Source organism: Perca flavescens, chromosome 4 (assembly GCF_004354835.1).
Source record: "Perca flavescens isolate YP-PL-M2 chromosome 4, PFLA_1.0, whole genome shotgun sequence".
In the NCBI taxonomy this organism is placed as follows: domain Eukaryota; kingdom Metazoa; phylum Chordata; class Actinopteri; order Perciformes; family Percidae; genus Perca; species Perca flavescens.
In genome coordinates this window covers 14,714,629-14,739,238 of record NC_041334.1, presented here as the reverse complement: position 1 = coordinate 14,739,238, position 24,610 = coordinate 14,714,629, and the positions used below count along the sequence as shown (strand labels likewise).

Here is a 24,610-nt window from a genome sequence, read left to right as displayed (position 1 = left end):
TCATCACAATACTTTGATACGATTTTAAACAATATTATGCGATATGTTGCAACTTATTACCTTTTTTCCCAACTTCAAATTTTTCCCAATTTCAAATTATAGTATGTCTCCAAAAGGAAACTTTGTCAACATCGGTTTTATCTAAAAAGATACATTTCTCTGTTTGTTCATCTCACTTCACTTTTACTGCTGCAAAATGAGATTGTCAAGCAGACAAACTGACCATCACATATATAATAAAAGATCAATACTTGGCGTCTGTGTGTCGATACAGTATTGCCACGGAAATATCGCAATACTATGCTGTATCGATTTTTTCCCCACCCCTACTATTTAATGCCTCTATAATCAACCCATACAGTACATGAATTACTTAACTAAACAGCTCTAAAGTTTGGATTTTTTTTTGTAACTGGCAAGCAATATTATGAGTCAGATGAATGACATCTACAAAGTAGGGAGCACCAGTCTCCGTTTAGACATTTTGGTCCTAAATATTTCCTCCTACAATCATTTAATCATCTAACCAGAAGCTTTAAAAGCATCATTAATTCATATTGACATACAATTTAGTAAAAGGAAGCCATTGCACATAACCGTAATCAGTGCAGCATGAACGGTCTCAATTCTTCTAGATATTCACAATGCGCCCTGTGTTCATCATGAAGGTTATTATGATTTTATGTTATTATTGTTGTTATTATTATGAAGGTGGGAATGAGGCAGACATATACAATGATTGAAGTGGTGGATTGTTTAGGATTAGGTTTAGAAAAGCTTCACTAACTGAATGGAGTTTGGCTGCAGAACTTTGTTGTTGTCAGGGGAACTTTGTGGTATCTTGACGTGCATTTTTTTCCAGGCAACACAAGAGTGAAAAACCAGTAACATACAAAAGACGTAAACAAAAGCCCATTTCTCTACACTTTGTAGATTTTTGGTTGTTTTGTGATTTATCTCTAATTCAAGCAGCTCTCCTTTATATTTTAGTTAATCAGGATAGGATTTAACCAATTATATTACATACATGTGCTTCATGTCAATTTTCATTAATGAATATAACATTGTGATGGGCCCACATTAACTGCAGTATGGTTTGGACTTATGACCAATTGGTTACGAGAAAATGAAACCTGATGCCACCTGCTACAAACGGATGTGGGAGGAGATAAACTAAGGTTTGTCACAGGCATATACCACAGCTATACACACACTGGTGGGTTAAGGTAGTGTTTTTGCATTTCATTGTGTTTTTAAAATGTCCTTTTTCCTAGGTTGGATAAGCAACAAAAGAACTTTGGAGGTCTTTTGAAAAAGCAAAGCAGACTTGACCTTAGTGTCAGAGACCAGCCCAATTACCGTTTTCTGCAGAAAACTTAAGAGGAACAACCAAAGTGTAAATTTCATTACTTCTGTTTTTTATATTTTCCTATAAACTCTCTCTTTTTTCTTTTTTTTTATTCTGGCCAGTCTGTCCGTAAACAAGCTGCACCAGCGTCCACAGCTGTAGAAAATAAAAACTTTTGGACAGCTGGATGGCTTCAAATACCTCTTTGTGCCTGAACAGCTTGGCCAACTTTGCAGTTGTACTGAATGTGTGATACACAGCATGGAGCTCTTCATCAGGCAGCAATATGGCCTTTTTCTCATGAGTCACACAGCACAGAAAACTTGGGAGAAAAAAAAAATACTCGTAGTGACTGCAGTTTTTTTCAATTATTTCTATACAACACGTCACAATCAGTTAAAAGTTTAATATTGGATGGGCATTGTGTTTGGATGGGCCTGAAGAAAGCCCACTACCAACAGCTGTGACTGAATTCCAAACAACTAGGGCTCAAGCTGGGCATACCCAGCTATGGTCACATTGTGCTCCAGTGAAGGAGAGCAGGATAAACAATGCTGTAAAACCGTCTAAAAATACCCAAGAGGGAAATCACCTTTAACATAATAAATCAGGGTCAATGGCTTTATTGTAAATAGCCCTGTGGAAATCCGGGAAAGGACCAGGAAACTGTTTATTACCAGCTACCCAAAGACAGTCACAGTAAAATCGCTGGCAAAGCAAGAAATATGAGTTGACAGACAAAATTACTTTTCAACACTGTCACTGGCTTTGTAACTTAGGCTTGAAGCAATCACTGAAACAATAAGTGTGCTCTCTAGCAACACTGAAACTAGAGAGGCAATGATTAATCGATTAGTTGTCAACTATTATTTAATTGGCCAACTTTTAAAATAATCGATTAATATGTAAATAATTCTGATTCCAGTTTCCAGCAACTGAATATCTTGTTGAGTTGTGGACAAATCAAGACATTTGAGGACATCATCTTGGGCTTTGGGAAACAGACATTTTTCTCCATTGTCTGTTTATAGACCAAACAACTAATTGATTAATCGAAAAAATAATCAGCAGATTAAATCGACAATGAAAATAATCATAATAATTAGTTGCAGCCCTAACTCAAACCATACATGCGTGCAACGGGCATCTATAAAATAATATTAAACATTTCCAACAAGTAACACTTTTCTTATCACATCTTATACGCAATATACAGTCTTTCATTCTGCATCCTGTTCATTAAATTGTGCAAGTTAATTAAGTAATGAATGGCTCAAAAAAGTGAAAGGTGCAGTAATGATCTTCTACAGGTTAAAAGACGGGGAATACATGACTATAAAAGATCTCTCTACTGAACATACACTGTGGTGAAGATGAGTGGGTGCACAGGGTTAAAAGTTAGGAGGGATAAGATTATTTAGAAATGATCCTCATCATGCCATGCAGGTCTGGAGACTTTTGAAACAGAGGTTACGGTTACCTGGATAGGCCTGAATCCTCCCTTGAGTATTGAAAGCAGGAAAGAGAAAAAAAGCCAATGGGAGACCGTAGTAGTGAGGCTCAATACAAAAACAAGCAGGCAACCATTCCCCCACACACATCAAGGCAGGAAACTACCCAATTATTTCTACCTACCTGACACTGTAACTGGTCCTTAGCCACTTTGATTGGCAAAAAAAAAAAATCATGTAATAGAAAATATCCCGTGAGGGTTGGTTGGTTCATTGAATTGAAAAAAGCTTCAAAGACAGTGAAAATGTCACACATGCATGTACAGTTGCACATAATCTCTTCTCACCCAGACACACTCTTTACTACCAAGGCTGTATTTCCTTTCTCAAATTGCGCAGCCTGAGCACCAGTCTACCACAGTCTTTGCCATTTTTCAATCCCAATGGCCCTGGCTGTCACCTGCGTGTGGGTGTGTCTGAATTAGCAACAGAGATGATGTTGAGGGCTGCACCAGCGGGGGTTACATACATCCTTATAGCTTACGGAGCTGATAGGGGTCACTTCACTACCCTGGTAGTTTGGCTAACTTAATAAATCACTGTGTTTGGTGAAAACCTTTTGTTTCCTTTGGCAGATGTGAGCTGATGTTTTCACTTTATAGCAGAGAAGTAATTCAGTAACACACACTGAACTCAGGCTGAAGCTTAATCTTTACCCTGATATGAACCAGTGCAACCTTTTTGAGTTTGTCTTTATATTTTCATATATTTTCATATGAAATGTTGACTAAATACTGCCAGCAAGTAGCTACTCCGTTCTATTGAAACAATGTCAACATCTTGACCTGTATGCCGCATGTTAAGGTGGAAATGCTGACATAAATGTACAGTATGTTAAGGCCATGCCATTATGTGACATTACCAGTACTTGAGGCCAACCAAGAGGAAACACTTAAGGGTAAAACTCAGCTTAATAGAGTTATTTACACTCTAAACAGCTCTCTAGAGGATTCAACAACAGTTGTTTGTTTTAGAGTAATTTCCACTTGCTTTGACCTTTTGGTCCACACACAAACAAAAGAAGTCAGTTACACCGATAAGTGGAGGGGAAAAAATGAAATAATGATTATCCTTGTTTGAAGACCGACTTATGTTTTGGCCAAATTAATTTATTTTCTGATATGTGTGTACCCTTTACTGTGCATTGAGTCTGTTTCAGTGGGACAATGGCTGTTTTCACCATTGATATAAAAGGCCACTGTTCGGCTTCATCTGCTTTCCGACTCCACTTCCGCGGTGGCACAAGAGATCCCAGCGCCAGTTTGTGACAGCCAGAGCATGCATTTGTGTGTGTGTACACACTAACGCGAGCAAACACACCCGACAGACACACATTGACACCATACTATTAATAGTCTGTTAAGATGTGTCCACACAGAAGCATCCAGAAGGTGAGGATGTTAGACAACAAGTTACACAAGGTACATGTTGAGGTGTGAATAACACAGCAATCTTCAAAGTGGGCAGCTGCATGAATCAATATGGTGAGAAAACAGGAAGTCACATGGACTTAATGTCAGCTCCCAGACATGTCTAAGACTCTTAGGATCCACAAGGTAATAAACAAACTGCACCATAAATACTGCGCTGCCGGACATGAACACATTAACATGCCGCTCATAATCTAATGACACCAGTAGTCATGAACACAGACACACACTTCAGTGTTTCCCCTAGGATTTTTTCCGGGGGGGGGGAAGACGGGACGACTTTGGCTACATTGAGCTACATTAGCGGACTGTACTGTATGTGCCGTACGTGCAGTCATCAAGTCGTTTCCTGTATATCTGTAGTTTAATTTAAAAGAAATAATGACGCTTTACGATCTATTTCTGAGTAAAAAATATAAATAGAAGACTGTCCTATTTTTACTCTTGTAGAGTAGATCTCCATACGCACCACTACCGACTGCTCTGGTGCCAGGTTTCATTGAATATAGTGATCATATATAGTATATAATATAGTTGAAATGTCCGCTCCGCATACGTTACGCGTACAATGTAGCCAGCCCGTAAGTTGAAATTAATTGAACTTTTAAGGCGAGGAACAAGAAGTGAATTGCCTGTATGTGTGAAAACAGCTTTATCCATTTTTTTTTGGAATACATAGGATAATTATATAATTTTGTCATTCCTTCAGGGGGGGGGGGTTGTTTTGGGCCCCCCCCAAAACAATGGTAGAGGAAACACTGCACTTGCAACCGGTCCACAAAGCTGTTCCTAACTCTTTCCTTGACTACAGTCTACCTGACCACTGATACTGTCACTTGTCTTGTTTAATCATGAAAACTATTATTTACAATTACCCCTTGATTATATACCTTTTCAAAAAAGCAACGTGAAATAATGAGCATCTTAAAGACTAATTATTGGAGTCCCTTGTGTCCATCTTGTATTTGGCTTGTACATGTGATTGTGAATAAATCTAGTTCACATAAATCTCACCCAAAGAAAAATAAAACTAATTGCACTACCTTGCTGTAATTACTGAAATCTAATGAGACCATAGCCTCATGAGGGTGTTGTCACTTAAGAAAGCTTAACGGATTTATATACGCAAGCACAGAAATAACAATATTAATATTTTTTCTCATTGTTGGCATGAAGCAATCTGGAATACAGAAAAATATCCTTGAACAGGAGTCTGATTGCAAATAATGTCTCTACTACATTTGGATCAACTATACTAGTGCCTAAAATATAAAAAGGAAAAAAATGTTTGATTTCAAAACACTTGAAAAGTTGGTGTCAGCCGCTCAGGAGAACAAGAACTGATATTCACTCCCTAATATCCTGTTTCACATTAATGAACTGCATACAGTATTAATGCTACATGGAAATGCCCTGCAGTGTGTCCAGACCCATTGGCCCAAGCTAGCCGCTGTTGTTGAATTGTGATAGATGCAATCGAAAGAGAGCTTGCTCTGACGGATGTTCGACTGGTGACTCAGTTTATCCTATAATGTAGCTTCTCTTTATTTTTCTTCAATAAGCAGAACACCATGGGCTCACAATGCCAGTGCAACGTTTACACATATAATCAAAGACTGAATTTCCTCTTTGGTTAAATTTAATAAAGATCAAAATTCTATCATGTTAAATTCCTTATAATCACTCAGAAAATGATATGAACTGTAAGGGAGGCTGGGAGAATCACAATCATTTAGCCTACATCCTGTGCAAAAAAAGGGTTACTTGTTACGCTTAAGAGTCCAAGGATACCCACAAGCTTTATTACATCTAAACCTGATAAACACTATTAAATACCAATTTAATTTGTGAAATTAACTCAGATCTCTCTCATCATAAAAATAAACATGAATAGTGCAAAAACACACAGTCAGGAAACTGCTCTGTGCACCTGGCTGGATATGTTGATTAAACAGCAGCAAGCTCAGAAAAATCCCACGATAATGAAAACCTTTTTAACTGTATCCAAGATACTTGAAGGCTTTCAAATCGGAGACTTGTTTAAGGAACAGCAGACGCCCCACAAACAGCCCTATGCCAGCAGGTACCAGCAAAAACTGCTTTGATGATGATGATGCAAGAGAGGGAGCAGGAGGGGCGTTCAGCGGGGGTAAATTACCTGATGGTGGGTTGGTCGAGGGCCCGTAGCAAACTGGTGGGGGAGGGAGGAGAGGTCCAGCAAGGAGATTGAAGCAGTGATGGTAAAGCAGGGAGAAGAAAGAGCATAAGAGAGACACAGAGATAAGATGAGCGATGAAGGCAGATGATTTAAAAAACAGTACTCAACCACAGAGCAACAAAGCTTTAAAAGAGACATGGCATACGATGTAGCATTCCGACCCAAATAGCTTCTTTAAATACCACATATGTTAGGTTAGATATTAAGATTCCAAACTGTCAAACACAGAAAGGAATATTTTTATGTCGTGAAGCATACTGTAGTGGGATTAAAGTAATTTCCAGTTTCTTATGTGGCAAACCTTACTACTGTAACTACACAGTTTAAACAAGACTTACATATGTGTTAGTCTTGCTCTACTGATGGGGGCTGGGCAGGAGCCAGGCAAGATTAATAAATAATGCTTACTAGGTAGGTGTGTGTGTGTGTGTGTGTGTGTGTGTGTGTGTGTGTGTGTGTGTGTGTGTGTGTGTGTGTTGTACAGAGAATGCTGGCAAAGTAAATACAATATTGGAAATGTCTTACTATGCTTGTTGTGGTGGGAGATTTTCACGAAAGGTGTTAGCGATTTTTACATGGCTTTCCTTAGGCTACACTAAAACACTATTGGACAGACCAGCTTGCCTTTACATTTAAAATTCAAACAAAAATTTTAAACAAAGATAACATCAACACAGGGAATGGCCTTGTAACTTTTATGTCGTGCTCAAACCGTAACAAAAGGGAAAAAATGACACCAGTGTAGACTCATGTCCCATACCCCACCATTGATATAGGGTACATCCCAGGTCCTTAAATCGCATCCACGTTTCCTTCACTTGCCTCCCTTCCTCGAGGAAATCATGTGAGGAGAGAGGAAACGAGGAAATGTGTCTTCAGAGGGATGAGACGTCCTTTCCTCTGAAGAGTTACGTGAATTTGTCAGTTGTGTGGGCAGAGTTAACAACAGCTTTCAGCTGCACAGCTTCCGGGAAGGCTGCTCTTGTGTATCCTCGCTCATAGCTCCTCAGAGACCCCTCCTCGATCCTTGATCTTCGAGGCAGGAATAAGAGCTTTGAGACGGCCTTCACGAAGGCAGACCAGAACGACTTCCGGTTTCAGCGAGGAGCAAGGTGATATCAAATAAGAGACTTGGGATCCACCCACAGTACCACCGACCACCGCAAGCCTATAAGGGGCCTTTAAAAGGCAAGTCCATTGTTTTTGTAGCTTCCCAGCAGTGTTCCTTGTGTATTCAAATCCAAATATTCATATTTTGGTCAAAGTATGTATATTTTAGTGTCAAATGTTTTCCCAAGCCCTTCAAAAAACTCTTTCCCACATGACCGGACATAGATTTCTGGATGATGACATTGCTAGATACATTCTTATCCATAGTCAGTGTATTACCTACAGTAACTTAGATGGCAGTCGGTACAGCTCCAGTTTGGAGAAGCGGACAAGAGAAACGTTACCAGCAGGGAAGCTAATCAATGTACTGCTGTGGACGCCACGTTAGTTCAGATCAGAAAGTCACACAATAACACAAAAAAACTATCTGATCGAGGCAGGGGTAGCAACTCCGTTGCTCTGCAAGGTAAAATTACTGTTTCTGTCAAAGGAGTCTTGTGGCTTTGAGAGAGAAATATGTACTGCTGAAACATTACTTAACTTTGTTGCCGTTATGTCTATGACTAGCGTTAAGATTATTCATAAACTTATTGACTAGCTTACTGCGGTAACCCACGTCACTGCTGGATTAAAGTTTAGTGGGCATTCCCATGTGAAAAACACACAAAAAAAAATGCAGATGAAGTTGGCCTTTAAGGAGACCTCTTTCAAAAATACAGCCTATATTAAAGTGCTTCGCTGCCATGAGCACATTGAGATTGGTCAACATTTTTGGAGCTCTTTGTGGCATCTAAACACTAGGACCCTCTATCACTGACTCAATTTTACTCCAACTTTCTATATCAGTCACAGTAAACCACAAACTGTCTGAATACTTGGAGGCAGGCGTGCTGTAAATCCAAGACCAGAGGGACACTCACCGGGCGACTTTGTTGCTGTGCATTCATTGGCTGTGTCTGGGGAGAATACACTAGAGGGGCGGAACCAGCATTTTGTCCAGGGTTGTATGGAGACTGTCAAAAGAAGAAAGGGAAAGATAGACAATGAAGAGAAAGGTTCATTATATACAGACCAGGAGGTGTGCGGAAATCAGTCACTAGTCACTTCATTAAGACATTTCACAGAACAGCTGTAACCTTAACAATACACCAGCAACGAACTTAACTAACATACAGTGCTTTGGATGTTGCTGGGAGAAAATGTTTTCGATTGGAGTTTATGTGCTGCGCAGAGATAATTGGTACCCTCAAGGACTGCAAATCCTGTGCTACTTCTTCCCTCATCTAGTGTGCAGTGGAGCTAGGCAGAGGTCGGTTTAAGCAGATCTGCTTACTCCTCTCCAAGCTGCTGCTGCTATAGTGGTGATCATTTAAGTTTGAGCTGGCTGACAAGACTATGTATAGAAGGCTGGTGAGAGAGTAGGGATGCTTTAGGGTAAGGCAGTGGGCCATTAGGCTGTAACAGTGGGAAGTGGAACAACTAGAGACCTGGCAAGCATGGTCACATACTTCTAGAGAAGCTGAGTCAGAGTCAACATGCTTGTAAGCGAGAGCAGAATAGGACCTCTTTTATGCTCATAGATCTGGCTCCATTATGTAAAAACAACACTACACATTCTGAATTGAGGTGGAGCGAATGATCATATATCATAACCTAATGGTGAAATAGCTGATATGGATTATTTAGTGCCGATGCAGATTTTTTTTTCATCAGCCTTAGCCGATGACCAATATGGCTGCCGATTTTCTTGAGCAGATATTTGGAGCCGATACTGCTTTTGCTCCCTCAATTTACATCATAAAAATGTAAACCCTGCCACACTGGATTTGTTTTCAGAATCTGCTCTGCCATTTCTTTAAAAATAATAAACAAAAACACAGATCAGTGTCATTTCTGCAATCATCTTACATTCATATCACCCAAATTATGTGTGCAATGTGCATCATATGGATGGGTGCACTGCATATGGTTAACTGTGCAAGGGTAAAAGGCTTTCATCAACACCTACAACACAGCCTTGATGATGCATTGCTTGCTGACATATTATAAGACAGATATAATCATCATCACAAAATGTCCTTTGTCAACTCATTTAAATAATTTAAGAAAACAATAAACCTGAAAAGTAGCCATTGAAATAAAGTGCTTGATTTGTAATTTAAGACCCCTCCCTGCCACCAGCACTCTGCTAGTGGGGGAGGGGCAGTGCATGGTCTGCATGTGAACTGCAGCGTCTCCAGCAACACAGAGCTGCCTGTGGACGCCTGTCTGTAAATAATGGTGGGAAAAAACTATCGTGAACGAGGCAGCCGCGTAAAAATGTACATGACAATATCTTTATGTGGATATTTTTCATGGTGTTTTTATATCGAGAAAAGAGAAATTCTAGTTATCTAGTTTAGTGTTGCCCAGCCTGAACACAAGTCATAAAAAGCAAGGAGACAAACTGACAGATCAAACATCAATATGCAGAGAGGTTGACAGAAGACACAGTGATAAACTCACCCCTCCGCCTGCCTCCCAGCCCTTAGGATAGCGATATGGGGAAGCTGTGGGTAGTGATACCTGAGAGAGCGCCGGGGAGTGTGCATGACCGGGCGGGGTGCCCGCCAAGTTAGGGTGTCCCTTTGTGATGTCGTGAGCAGTGTAAGGAGGGCCAGCATGCCTGGGTACCTGTATCACATAAAACAGTAAGGTTAGACAGATAGATACACAAGACGAGATATTATATCAGCCTGATGTAACACACAAACTCATCTAAATTGAGGAACAGCAGAAGCAGGATTCCACTGGTCATTAGTCCTCCCTCCTGCCGAGGAATTTAAATTAAGCTAAAACCCTTGGATTAGCCCCTGTATGTGTGCAGAGGTGAAGACCTGTGCTGTGGATGGGTGTTGAAGTCTGCAGGGGATGCCTAAGATGAGCTCTGGCCTCTTCTGCAGCCTGCCGTGCCAAACTATACTGTGCAAGGATGTCTGGGCCTCATATGGCAAAACTGGGTCAAGTAATCATATTACAATCCCACTCATCTGTGATAAATAGGGTGCACCTGATAGAACTAAATAAGCCTCGTCAATATGGGCCAACGAAGGGCGGAGGTTGGGTGACAGTCGAGTGAGCAGTGTCAGGGAGAAAGGATATCTGACTGGGCTCTTAGCCTGTGCTGTGGCAGGATGGGCCTTGGCTGTTGCAGCTGTGGGCTGACACCACTGCAGGTGCCGCTTCTTGCTGCAGCAAGCCTGACACACCAGGGAATGAGACAGGATACTGCAGGAGGCACTGAGACAGCCTGGAAAGCTGGGCAAGCCACCTTTCTCTCCAGGGCCTTTTATTCATTTTTTATTTTTTCAAATCTCTACACACCCTGACCGTTAAAGCTTTTACGGCTCCAACGGTAACGCTAACGTTTACAAACTAACATCTGAAAATGACATTATATTCAAATCTACAGGCACAGCAGGCAGTATTCTGTAGCACCAATCCCTTCTGCATCTCTCCATCTTCTATGTGTGGCCCACTTCCCTCAGATGACCTAGGATAAAGCAACTAATCTAGCCGCTGTTGCCAGGGGAGGAGCCTGCTCTGCTTCAGGCGGGTGACTGATTCTGAGGACATACAGAGTGATGGGATGGGGGAGGGGAGGCAAGCGGCTGTATAGGAGCTGTACATGAGGGGAAGGGTAAAAGGAGTGCACAAGCCCCACATCCACTGCAGAGAACAACATGCCATGGGCACGGTTTATTTCCACCAGTGTCATCATTGTTGCAGCCTAACGCCTTAAAACAAACTTTCAGAGCTAGATAATCTCATAAAACCTGCGGTGGTTCCAGTACTGTTGTGTTAGAGGATAAATACGCTCACAGCTGAATAGCCAGTTTTTAAGCATACATTGGCTTTTATTTTGCAACGTGCAGCTACCTACGGCACATCAGAAATGTTATCATCAATGAAAACACCTTCTTTTTTTACATTGCTCGTAAAAGCCAGAGATAAAAAAAAATAAGAGCATCATGGGGTCGAACAGACACACACAAGCCAATATCTTGACCACTACAATGTTCAGCGGGTGCCACGCTTGTATTTATTGTGCCAGCTCAGTTAATTGTCTGAGAGTAAAATCAATAAAATGTAAGGTAAAAGGGAAATAAATATTCCTATCTTCAAATGTTTGTAGTAAACATTTACATGATATGAGGATAGCCACTAATCACTAGCTTACAAAGCCCTCTACCAAATCACTGTCCTTTCCGATAAATGCACATTTGGCTTATCAGAGGAGAAGCCCAGAATGGTGCAGCGAAGCACTGAAAGTCTGAAAGCAGCAGTGCTCAATATGAATCGCTGTACAGCATAATGCCCACTTGCAGATGGTGACTGTCATGTCCTCAGAGGAAGGGAGGATGCCACTTCGGGTTTGTTTTTGTCTTTAGGGAGATACAGTAGGTGTGGTGGGTCACTGACGAGACAATAAATGGCCCCCAGAATTCAGACGAGGCCAGCCTAAGTAAATTTGTGATTTGTTCTGTGATCATAGACTTCCTAAAGCCCTACGCTCAACATGTTGATGCCCCGAGCAGATTAAAATAAATACAACAAGAATTATCTGAATATTATGACAAAGATCAGATGGAGGAAATGCTAATTAACTGCCGAAGGAGACCGTGAATGGCAAAGATCCCCTGAGGCGACACCTTTCCACAGCAGCCGGATCACAGCATTAGGTCTTAACAAGCATGCCCATTTCTTTAAGTAATAATAAAAACACACAAAAGCATGCTTACAGTGCCTGTAAAAGCGATTTAACCTCTCACATAGATTTGTTTACAGTTTAAAAAAATATAGCATTTTAAAAATAAATCTGTGACACAACTTAAAAAAAAAACTAAAATAAAAAAATCTAAGCATTGGTGAGTAGTTACATAGGCACTGTCATCTTGCATGGGACCAAAACGCTATGACATTATACTTAAACACATTCAGTTGCCAGTTTATTAGCTACACTTGAAGGGGTTTACAGTTGAAAACGAATGCAATAAATCCTACCTTCATAAAGGTTACAATGTTCTTAGGAGGAAACTGGTGCGTTTCTCCTGCACTGAACTTCAGTTGGGCGCTCTGCCTCAAAAAAACAGCAATGTCTGTGGCACTCTGTGGTCAGGTCAAAAACAGCAAAAGAATCACCTCATATGTTGATGTTTTTGGGGTGGCATGAAGCCTACATCAGAGCATGATTAAAATCGTTATAATGTTTTGGGAGAGGAGTTTCTAATATTTTGTCCACCCTATTTATGGGAGTGAGGGTAGACTAAATACTAGAAACGCCTCTCCGTAAAATGCAATGCAGTTCAATGGCTTCCAAAATTACCACAACGTTAAATCAACACCTCTATTAAACAGTTTAGACAAAAACAAAACATTGCAACCTTCATGAAGGTAGTGTTGCATAAGACTGCAGTAGTTTTTAGCCAGGTGTACCTAATAATCTGGCAACTGAGTGTATGCTTTTGGTACAATCACTGTCAAAGTGTATGCAACTACGTACAGTCCATACTTTAGCTATGAGTCTTACGTGTGTGTATTCTGTATCTGAAGTGTGTATTTTCTGTACATGCACTGCAGCATACAGGTGGATATGTTTGGGAGAGGGGCTGTGTGCAGTGACTCACGCTGTAGACTGCAGCGACTCCAGGCTGTGTGGGGAAGATTCGCTCGTCCAGTGATGGCTGAACCCGTTGGATTCTGGAGAGAGATGCGTTAAGGAAAAAAACAACTTGACCCTGCTCATGCTTGGTTTTAAAATGCGTCTTGGGCGATCGGATCAAAAGCGGACAGCGCTAAGTACAAGAGTAAACGACCACCAAGATGAGGTGGTCTGGGACACATTTTGACCAAATATCTTTTTTTAGCGTCAACGCCAGAGATGCACCGATTACAATTTTCTAGACCGAGTCCGATTTCCAATTTTTCATTGAGTTTGACCTGCCGATAGCGATTTTAGCCGATTCCGATTTCATTTTTTTCTAACCACTTTACAGCACACACAAATCATTTCTATCTTTTCTTTAATAGAACATTTTACATAGAACATTTTTTGAACAGATAATTGATCACTATAAATAGAACTATATAAATATAGTATAGCATATTGCAAACTTGTTATCTTCTTCACTTACGCTGAAGAATTTCCAAACAGCTGACATGGCAGGTTAATTAGTGAGGTTTCCTACATGTGCGTTCCGTGTGCACGTGTGATGCTGATGTTGTGCGATGCTAATCATGCGGTGCCCGAGTGCATTTGTACAAAAGGCCGTCTATAAGCAGCGATTGTTAGAGTGCATGTCGGAGAATAGCGCGGACACAGGCTTCACACCGCGAGCCGGCACGCGTGCCACCCGGTGGAAAAGGGAGAGAAAGGAAAAAGAGACTGTTGCTGTCTGGCGGATAACTAGCCGGTGGTGCTCCTATGCATTGTGTATGGTAGTCTTTACAATGTTATTTATTTACAGCATTTGACCGGCATAAAATCAGCATATGTCAGACTGACTGGCCGGTCGCCAGTCATGGCCAATCACGTGAAAATCGGCCAATTCCAGTCACCAGCCGGTCAATCGGTTAATCTCTAGTCAACGCTAATGCGTCTTGATGAGTCCCCAACAAGGACGCACAGTAACAAAATCTGAACACAAGTGGTCAACTGAAGACGCATGATAGACACGAGTGGGAATGTGAGGTGTCTCGGCTGTCCGCTTGTTTGGCTCACAGAATTGCAATTTAAAAGCAAGTGTAAACATGGCCCTAGAGACCAGCTCTGTTTGGACAGCTCATCCGCTAAGATTCCTGTCATATGTTAGGTTATGTTATTAATGCAAGAGACAGAGAATATTGTTGACAAAACTACACCAAGAGACTTGATCTAGTAGTTTACCGTATAGCAAACACAAAACAGTTAGCGGATTCAGATCCAAAGGGCTTTCCTCAGCCACAATGGCTCTGCAGTTTGATTTCAAGGATCCCCCCCAACCACCCCGCCCAAAATGCCCCATCTCTGAGAGTACACTGTGTACCTTCACCGTTTTGCAAGTGTTAAAGGGAAAATCTGAAATGGATTTCTGGACCACTTCAGGCAAGGAGACAGACAGAGCAGCAGATTTGACTAATGCAAAGGAATAGCAAAAGCTATCCATTCAATATCAATTCTCTTTTCATGTGTCAAAGAAAGACAATACTTTAGGGTTTCTGAAACATGTAATAATGAGGCTCACTAAGGAGACAACACTAAGACGTTGGAAAGACAAAATAGGGAATGTGTAATAGTTCCATAGAAGTGGTTAGTAACCTGCTCAGGCAGTTGTCTGTGAGACACACATGGTCACATGGTTTAAGGGAAACCGAATGTCTGGCTTTCTTCCTTTCGCTTCACACAAATCACGCTGAGAGAGAGAGAGAGAGAGCGAGAGCGAGAGCGAGAGCGAGAGAGAGAGAGAGAGAGAGAGAGAGAGAGAGAGAGAGAGAGAGCGAGAGAGAGAGAGAGAGAGCGAGAGAGAGAGAGCGAGAGCGCTTTCTTCTTTTCAAGACAATCTGACTGGGAAGGGCTGCTGACTTTCTGGCAAGAGAACCTTAAAACTTCTTCCCAAATAATTTTGAGCCTACAAAACTAACTTAAAAAGGAGGTTTGTACATATATCTACGAGTGATAATAAGTTATAATTTTACAGTTCAATCTTTAATTCAAAGGCAACATTAAAGCTCTGACACAGAAAGCCTGACGTGTCTATGAGCTTCACTTTAACATATTCCACCTCTTCACATGAAACTTGCCACAGATAGTTGCAAAATGAAAACAGTAACAAATGAAAAAAAGTTTTAAATTTCAACCCAGCATACTTAATAACCTCTGCAAAGCTGGCCAATCAGGCCGGCAAATGGGTGTGAATGTCAGATTGTAGGTTTCGGGAGAGTTATAGGAATAACTCCCCGCTAATCCGACTTCGGAAAGGTGTGGGAAGAAAGGTTATCCAAAGCTATCCGACAAGCTGCTCTGACAGAGTAAACTGGCCCTTTAAGCCTGCAGGGGCCGTCATCTGTTTGGCCCCCTGCTAGCACCGCTACTTGTAAACAACAACACAAGAGGGAGATAAGGAAAGAAAAGAATCATTTAAAAAAAAAAAAAGGAGGGCTGAGATTCAAAAAATACAGAAGCACAGCAGGAAGCATTATCTGTTTCATTGCCGGGGAATTTGGAAAAACATAAAACGGCACGCACACGCACAGAAATTAGGAGTAATTAGAGGCTCAATCTCCTCAAACTGACATGACAGTCTAGCTGAGGAAGAGCACAACAATACTTTACTATAGCAAACTGTATTTACAATGTTCATCTTTTGTTTTGATTTGCCAAGAGCACCAGACAGGAGACATCTTAGCAAATAGTGCAAGTACCAGAAAGACTTTTTCAGCGATTTGCCGATTACGGGGACTGAGGGAAGGCAGCAAGATGTGCAAAGGTGAAACCAGGGTTCATCCTGCTGGAGCAACAGGAACAAAGCCACGTGGAGGTCAAGGCCTGTTGTCAACAGTGGCATGCGCAGGAAAAGCAAATTCAAAAATGATCATGTAAAATAAGGCATGTACATCTTCCAGGGATTTTGGCAGACCTGATCTTCTCACAACTGCAGTCAAATTGTAAAAACAAGAGATTTAAAAATGTCCTGCCTTCAGCTAGAATAGTATTTCATATCATATCACGTTTTAGGGGAAACTCAAAAGGCAATATTAAACATGAAATCTATTTTAAAGCAAATTGGCATTTAAACAACACAGCAAGAAACTTGTTTAATTGAAAAACTCATCCAGTTTTGTTTCCTCTCAGGACAACTTGCAAAGTAATTCTGTTTATGTGCCTAAAAATATTTGCTTCAGACAGACAATCTGGAACATAATTTCACTTTCATTAGTAAAAGCATTTTTACATTTTGGGGGCTACTAATAGATTCACTAACGGAGAGCTGCATGAATGAAGATCCATTCATGCTAGCAATGTGATGCATTTTCCCCACTTAATTTAACTTTCTTTACTCATTTTTGCGACGTTAAGATTTGTCTGCTGGTGATAACAAACATCCCAATGCTCTTACAATGATGCACAGCCATACTCGGGTGATCACACTGAGAAAACAAAACGACCTGAGGTAAAACATCATTTATGTCAAGCTCTCCATATGGGTGGCCAGGTAACCAGATGGACACTTTTCAGTCAAGCTCTTCTGCGTGTATCAGGCACAACCATGAAAGTGGCTGACCGCACTAATTAGATGTTAGTCATTAGTTTGATTCATTAATTTTCTGCTTGAGGAGAGAGGGTGAGCACAATGTCAACTTAAAGACTTACAACAGGGATACTGCTTCAGGGAACGAGGGTATCAGTGTGGCTGAAAAATGACCTGCGACACATCCAATTGAACAAAATGGTAAGATGGTAAGATTCATATTTGACGCTCTCTGAGACTGAGAAAAACAAAATGCAGTGTGCAGAGGAGGGAGGGTTGCTGGTACATAATCCTAATTGAACCACACCTCAATAATGCCAGCATTTTAAACTCAAAAGACATTTTGAGAACCCAGATTTCTTACGACACTGAGCACATGACCATCAAAAAGCTGCTCACATTTCCAAAAGGGTTCCTACCTGCTCAACAAGGATAGGCTGCCGTGTGGTTTACTGTTGACAAGTTAAAAATTGGGTCTAAAACAAGTCGTCACCACCACAGCCTAAAACAAGCCCAAGCTGACCCTTCTTCCTTGACGAGGTCATAAAGTAGCTTCAGCCAATCCTCCTTGTCCATTGAGTCTAAAGTGATCGGTAAGCCTCATTTGGGGGGGGGGAAGCTGCCGTGGCTCCTGCTTCATCATTAGCTTACTGTAAAGCCACTAATGTGCTGTGAGTGTGTGTGAGGGGGAGAGAAAGGGGAAGACAGGAGGAAATACAGCCATTCAAATAGCAAGGGTGTGATCAGGAGGATGATACAGCTCAGTCAACTGTAATCTGCTATTACTGTTTAAATGAATAAATCACAGCTGTGTTTTCAACAACCTCATCACTGAATGAATCAGCATCCCTCACCCCTGAATTTTCTTTGGCTCAGCCAAAATAAAATATGGCACATTTAAAAAAATAACATGCTTCCTTTGAATGACACGGGCTACCTGGGAAACTCAAAGTGCAACGGGTTCAGAGTGGAGGCACAGATGGTGCAGACACAAATCCTCCTTCTCCCTGCCTACTGCCCCCCCCCCCCCCCCATCTCACACACACACACACACACACACACACACACACACACACACACACACACACACACGCTGTTTCACTACAGTATGAACAATAGGCGGTAGGTTGGTGGATTCAACTCTAATATATTATAATCTGCGTTGAGTTTGCTGGGGTCATGAAACTATAAAGTAAGGAATCTCGGTGAGTGAGTATACACTGTGGGCCACCAGTGATTAATATGCCTATCTGAAAATGAATAACTCCGGCATTTCACTGTGTGCGTTTCTGATGGAAGCATGCTGGATATTACTATTTTTACAACCGAACAGATATCGTACAGGAACATCGTCACTCTGTCACTGCAACCGCCTGCAAAATACCAACGCTAATTAAATCATAATTTAGAGTTACTTTGGTTATATCTAAGAAAGGACTAATATGCCGGTTTGGAAATTAATACCTTGCTGAGTGAATATCATCGAGTGGGTTTCTAACTGCGAGTAGCCGCTTGGCTGTATTTTTTTCCCCCCATGATCCAGTGTGTATTTTACCAGTGTTTCTGACCACTAGTAGCTGCATCTTGGCTGTGTTTTTCAGGGGCTGATTTAGTGATTTGGCATCTTACTTATCTTTCCACTCTTCTCCAACTGGAAATGTTGTAAAACTTTTAATTATTAACAGTGAAACTATACCTAGTAAAAGTATTCAAATGTTTACTTAAAGTGAGAGTGAAAGAGAGGCATTATCAGTACAAAGTAAGCTTACTTAAATTTACGTCTGTTCAAGGTGGAGCTTTCAACTGTAATATAATGCTGGATACCATAATGAATAATATTGCATCCTATTTTAATCGTTATCTTTAGTGAGTAAGGGGAGTGCAGGGTTAAGTGTGAAGTCGATTAGATGAGGTTTTCTCAAGAACGCTGCAAGCAGCACTTCCAGGGACCAACATCGGCACATTTCCCCTACACGGAGCCACCGGGAGCCGACCACTTTGAGCTTTGTTTTGGCTCTTCAGAAACATCTGGGTGTTTTATACAGTTTATGGACCCGCCCTACTCTGCTCCTGATTGTCTTACCCGGATATTCTTAAGCCTAACCTTGACCAATCTCACTCCCCATACCTAAACCTAACCAACCAAAGCCAACCAACCAACCAACCAACCAACCAACCAAGGCAACAAGTATTAACCAATGGTAGGATTCACAATGTAAAAATGTAAGTCCCTGGAAGGGCACTGCACTTGTACTCTTTAAGAGCCATAAGAATTTTCAACAGTAGGTCTACACTGTATATTTGTTGGAGGGCAAAACTCCATTAGCAACCATGACGCAGCCCCGTCTGTTGTGCATTTGTGAAACCCTGCCAAGGTGTGTTAAAGACATGCATGTATAATAAGACCTGGATACTGCGTTCGAGGCAGAGCCCCGTTCATTCCTACGAGAGGTGCTCAGTGGCGTATAAAGACACAAATGTTCAGCTGCTGCATATATAAATACCCGGATGATCGGAGCTGCTTCCACATTATTGGGCCCATAGAGCAGACGCACTAGAGACCTCCGCCGAGCCAAGCCGGCTAATTCTGATTTAATCGTGCAGCTCTTCAAGACTTTCCAAATGCTACCGGACCAAATTGATCAAATTCTAAATTAAACAAGTAATTTGGGGGGTTGTGACAAAAATGTATCCACTGATTTACAGATGTCTCTATCGTCATGTAAGTCTACAAAAAAAAAAAAAATATATATATATATTTTTTTTTTTTTTCGGCCCATGGCATTCTGTGACGGACACAGAAGTTGTAATTCCACTGTTTGGTCACTATGTCAAATTGGCTTCAAAGTATGGCGCACTTCCTGGGGGCCTGGTTAAAAATGTGAAAATACTTCCTGTTATTTAGTCACTAACCATAGTGGAGGACAGTGACAGCTATCTTCTGTGAAACGGCTTAAGAAAATATGATGTTTGTGCCAAATCGCAATGGCCAAATGAAGAATTTGCGGCAGAAGCAGCCAGAAATACATATTGCCTGGTTACTGGTTTATGTTTAAATGCCAGCAGCACCAGACTAAGCCAGCGAGCCTGAACAATGAAAAGTGACCGAGCTGACTAAAAACACTTGCCAGGATGATTTAGGCAATAAAACACTGCTAACAAACAGTTACCAATTACTCGCCAAAAGGTGAGTTTAACCATGAAATGTTTATTTTTTTCAGATTCTGTTTTGCATAAAAATACTTATGAAACGTGAAAACAGAGGAGTGAAATAAACACCCACCAAAAACTAGAACAAAAAGGAACAAACTAAGATTTACTAGCATTGCTTGCTCTTTACATTACTGCACTTACAAACCCTTGTTAACTGCACACAATTACGCAATTGTTTAGCTGCAGAGTATAACAGTACATGCAATATTGCATTTGTACATTTATAAAGGCAAAGCAAATTCTTGCTCCGCTACAAATATTTGCACTGTATTGGCCTATGTTGCAGCACTACTTGCTGACAAGTTGATGTGAACATTCTCAACATCACCACTGACATACAGCACCATGGTGTGGGTGGGATAGGTCTCCAAACACAGAGTTCACTGTAAATACTGAGATTGTAAGAACAGTTGAAAGCAATATAAGTATAATCAGAAAATGTTAGTCTTTTTTTAGCAATTACTGGTTGCATTTGAAAAGCATTTTTCACAAGTATTATGATTTATGATTGAGTAAATAAATAACCACAATAATGTGTAAATCACTTCACACAGCTCTGAGTGTGCAGAATGTCTTCCTCAACAGGCCACTCCCTCTCTGGAAAGAACAGTCCTGCATGCAGGCTCATAACAACTCAGCAGTTTATTTATAACATCCCACAGTGAGTATGCTCATTAGAATATCTTCTCATGCAGGCTGCACACACCTGTCCTTAAAAAAAAAAAAAAAAAAAAAAAAGAAAGACTACAGTGCTGTGTGGTCTACCATCTGGGTACATACATTGCATAGTGGTATCTCAGAACTAACACTGGCTGTGTGACTGCATGCCTGGCTCGCAGGTTACATCAAACATCACTGTACTTTATTGGCAAATGCTGTCATCCGTTTTGTCGAAACAGAAACAGAGACGATGGGGACAAAGAATTGTTAAAAAAAAAAAAAAAAAAAAACAGCATGCAAAGTTGTGAGAGAGAAAAAGAAGCGATGCTCTTCAAAGAGAGATGAAAGTGCTGTACAATGAAAGCTGAGGGATTGAATGGGGTGCCCAGCGAGACAGGCAGGGGGAAAATGGGGAGAGGGCCACAGTTTTCTCAGCTGGGCCAGCAGTGGGGTGAGGTGAGCTGGGGGGGGGGGAATGGAAGGAAATGAGGGACGGCCGAGGCAGGCTGTGTGACCTGGGCCTTTGTTGGCAGATGGTGGGAAGCGCCACCTTGGCCTCTCGCTCTGAATGCTAAGCAGCACAGCCATTGTCTGACAAGAGCAGCAGCAGACGCATGCGCTGGGTGTTTCTCTGGCAACCAGGAACAGAAACAAACTGCACCCCCAGCACTGCACACTAGAGCTGGGCAATATATCGATATTATATCAATATCCTGATATGAGACTAGATATCGTAATATGTCATAGATGTTGTCTTTTCCTGGTTTTAAAGGCTGTGTTACAGTAAAGTGATGTACTTTTCTGAACTTACCAGACTGTTGTAACTGTTCTATTATTTGCCTTTACCCACTTAGTCATTACATCAACATTACTGATGATTATTTATCAAAAATCTCATTGTGTAAATATGTTATGCAAGCACCAATAGTCAACACAACAATATTGTTGCAGCATCGATATCGAGGTATTTGGTCAAAAATAGAGATATTTGATTTTCTCCATATCGCCCAGCCCTGCTGCACACATACCGCTTCACCACCACCCTGCTTCTCTGGACCCCTATGCATCTCAGGACCCCACACCCACACCCACCCACTCACCCACACACCCACCCACCAAGTGGGAATTCCCATACATCAGGAGCATAACATGCTCCCACACTCTTGACCTCAGAGGTCTAGAGAGAGTGAGAGGTCAGACAAGTGGCAACACTCAAGAGGGTCTGTTTTCATATGGACATGAAAATCAAATGCAGAGCAGTCTAGTCCAGTGTTGTCAAAAACGGGCTCCAGGGACCATCATGGGGACCTTGGAAATTACACAGAGGTCCCAGGACAAAGCAGACTAGTTTCATTTTCCTGCAAATTCACTCATTTAATGTCTGCAACTTTTCTTTTCTGTTAACTCCCACGTACTGCACAGGTGGTTATGTAATGCAAGAAGAAAAAAAAGAAAGAAGAAAAAAAATCATCATACTTTTATAGTGAAAGACTTTCAACAACTGAACATTAAATATAATCCAAATAAATTCAACAGCACCAAAAACTGCAATGTAACCAGATAGTTGAAACAATACATCTTCAACAACAAAACTAATATAATTAAATTTGGAAAAGTAAAATAAAAGCCAAATAAAGACAATTATGCCCAAGATAGCTGCTACTCTAAAAAGGGGAAATATTAACCATTATTCTAGTAATTAGTATTATGTATCCATACCCACTATCCCTTAAACATGACATAACTTGAGTAAATGAGGAGAGTGCAGTTGTGTACTCAGCTTCACACCATACAGCAAAAAGTAGGTTAAGCAAGTTTCAAACGCCTGGAGAGTCAAAAGATGACATGGCACAACAAATATGGCATAACATCTTCTGTGTTGTGTTTGCGTTGCTCAAACTCAAACAACTCAAAAACATCACAACATACTGTAAGCAAGACAGGGTTTCATACTGCCACCTGCAATAACCAGCTACTTACTGCCCCGACAGAAACACAGGGCGGCTGTGATCGTGGGTGGCAGGACATCAGGTTGAGACATCACATCCCAAAGCCAAAACCACAACAGAAGCTGTCAGATCACAAAAGACACATCTTTCTGCCACTAGCAGGCAGGAGATGTCAACCTAATCCTCAATCTGGCACTACAGCAACCATGCTGTAAATAAAACAGGAGGTGACATAACCGCGGTGACTTCACTACACCAAAAGTAGGCTAGAGTAATATTGGTGTAACACTGTGTAAATTCTAAAGGTAAAGGTGTATTATGGGGCAAAGAAAGTACAAACCCACAACATTAAAAGGCCGACAGAACTATACACTGCATTTTAATATATGGAGACAAATTTCTGGGAGAACATGTTTATCAGCTAATAAGGATTTAACAGTATGTTAATATTAAACCATATGTCATTAACAGTCCAGAACTGGCAAGCTACTTTCTTACTGCCAAATTTATAAATGCTGTCATTCTGACATCTCACCGGCCCAAGCACTGACAGGCCTGTCAATGTGCACAGTAGCACCTCTTCAAAAGAGCGTCGTGTGAAAAAGGAAAGGCGGTGCAATTCCCATAAACCGGGCTTCATACAGGCTAACATTAGCCCCATTATCAAGCCACAGGTCAACACCCTGGAATGGATAAAGCTTTACTGCTCTGCGACGTTGCATTCACTGACTTGTGCACTAACTAGCATTAGAGGCTAACGTTACCCTTAATTTAGCTGGCTGGCAAAGTAACTAGCTAGGCACACGCACCTTGCTAGCCAACAACGGTAACGTTAACTGAACAAAGCCGGTAACTGGTGTGTGGAAAGCCTGATAGACTGCCGGTGATGCAGCTTTGCTACACCAAAAAATGTCACATTATCTATCATTAACTGTATTCCTCTAAATGCAAATGACAGCTACCGCTATTTTCAAAAACAAATGTAACTAGCTAGAATCAGTAGTGTAGCGCGAACTCCCAAAAATCGAATTGACATGTCCGTTAGCTTTGACAACCGGCTTGACAAGCTAACGTTAGCATACTTAGCTGGGTTAGCTAATTGTCACCTCCCCTCCTCCGAGCTCCCTCCAAACGTAACCATCATCCCCGCATTTACCGGTGTTATATATCAATAATAAAACAGCGGTGTGTGTTACTGTCATAAAGGGGAATGAAATGCATAACATCACAAACAATTGCCCATGTTACCCAAGTGAAAGGATACTGAGGTGGTGGTACAGCGCCGGGCTGAGGAGCTGTTGGGGCTCCCGGCGGCAGAGACACGGAGGTCAGGGTAGCCCGCAGTTGGCTCGACGGAGAGGGTCCACTTCCAGGTCCGCTAACTGCGACAGCGGCGGATTTGGGGACCACTTTCTGTGGCAAACTCATCGCAAAAAAATCAACAAATAAAAACAATACCTTAATAAATACTGATGCAAACAACGCCTAGCTTGCATACATAGAGCAAGCGTAGCAGATTCTTGAAGCAGGCCCAAAATCCCTTTAACGAACTGGGATAGCGAAGCTCGAATAGCAACACAAACGTCTTTTTTTCATGGAAAGTCGCTGTTCGGATCAGCGGTGCTATTCATGGGGACGGTGGGAGGTTTAGCCTCCCTTGCCCGTCCGGAACCTCTGCGGATCCGGCTCGGTTCCGTTTCTTTCAAAAATAAATAATCGCCACGATCTTCAACCTCCCTCGGCGATCTACCTTTTCTTCTCGACACGTATGTTTCCTATCATTTTTTTCTCACAGAGATGAGAGACTTCGCCAACATGGCGTTGCGGCCGCTTCCAGCAGTCCGGGCAGGACAGATGATTCGGCAATTCTCGGCCAGTTACGGATTCGCTCGGCTAATCAACTAA

General features: G+C 41.5%; 1 protein-coding gene across 10 annotated transcripts in view; it reads right to left on the bottom strand.

The window, feature by feature from the left end:
- eif4g3a (eukaryotic translation initiation factor 4 gamma, 3a) overlaps positions 1-24,601 on the bottom strand; it is a 57,133-nt gene extending 32,532 nt beyond the window's left edge. For 4 of the 10 annotated variants that reach the window (XM_028575203.1, XM_028575209.1, XM_028575204.1 and 1 more), the window contains exons 1-7: positions 23,970-24,600; positions 13,284-13,356; positions 12,661-12,765; positions 10,123-10,290; positions 8,538-8,630; positions 6,448-6,480; positions 2,829-2,849 (exon numbers count right to left, since the gene is read on the bottom strand). In XM_028575203.1, the coding sequence (XP_028431004.1) occupies positions 2,829-2,849; positions 6,448-6,480; positions 8,538-8,630; positions 10,123-10,290; positions 12,661-12,765; positions 13,284-13,356; positions 23,970-24,133 (657 nt within the window). In that variant the 5' untranslated portion in view covers positions 24,134-24,600. Of the gene's footprint in view, positions 1-2,828; positions 2,850-6,447; positions 6,481-8,537; positions 8,631-10,122; positions 10,291-12,660; positions 12,766-13,283; positions 13,357-23,969 lie in introns of all 10 variants that reach the window. The other 6 variants (XM_028575208.1, XM_028575214.1, XM_028575206.1 and 3 more) reach the window with 5 other exon arrangements.
- Between the last annotated feature and the right edge of the window lie 9 nt (positions 24,602-24,610).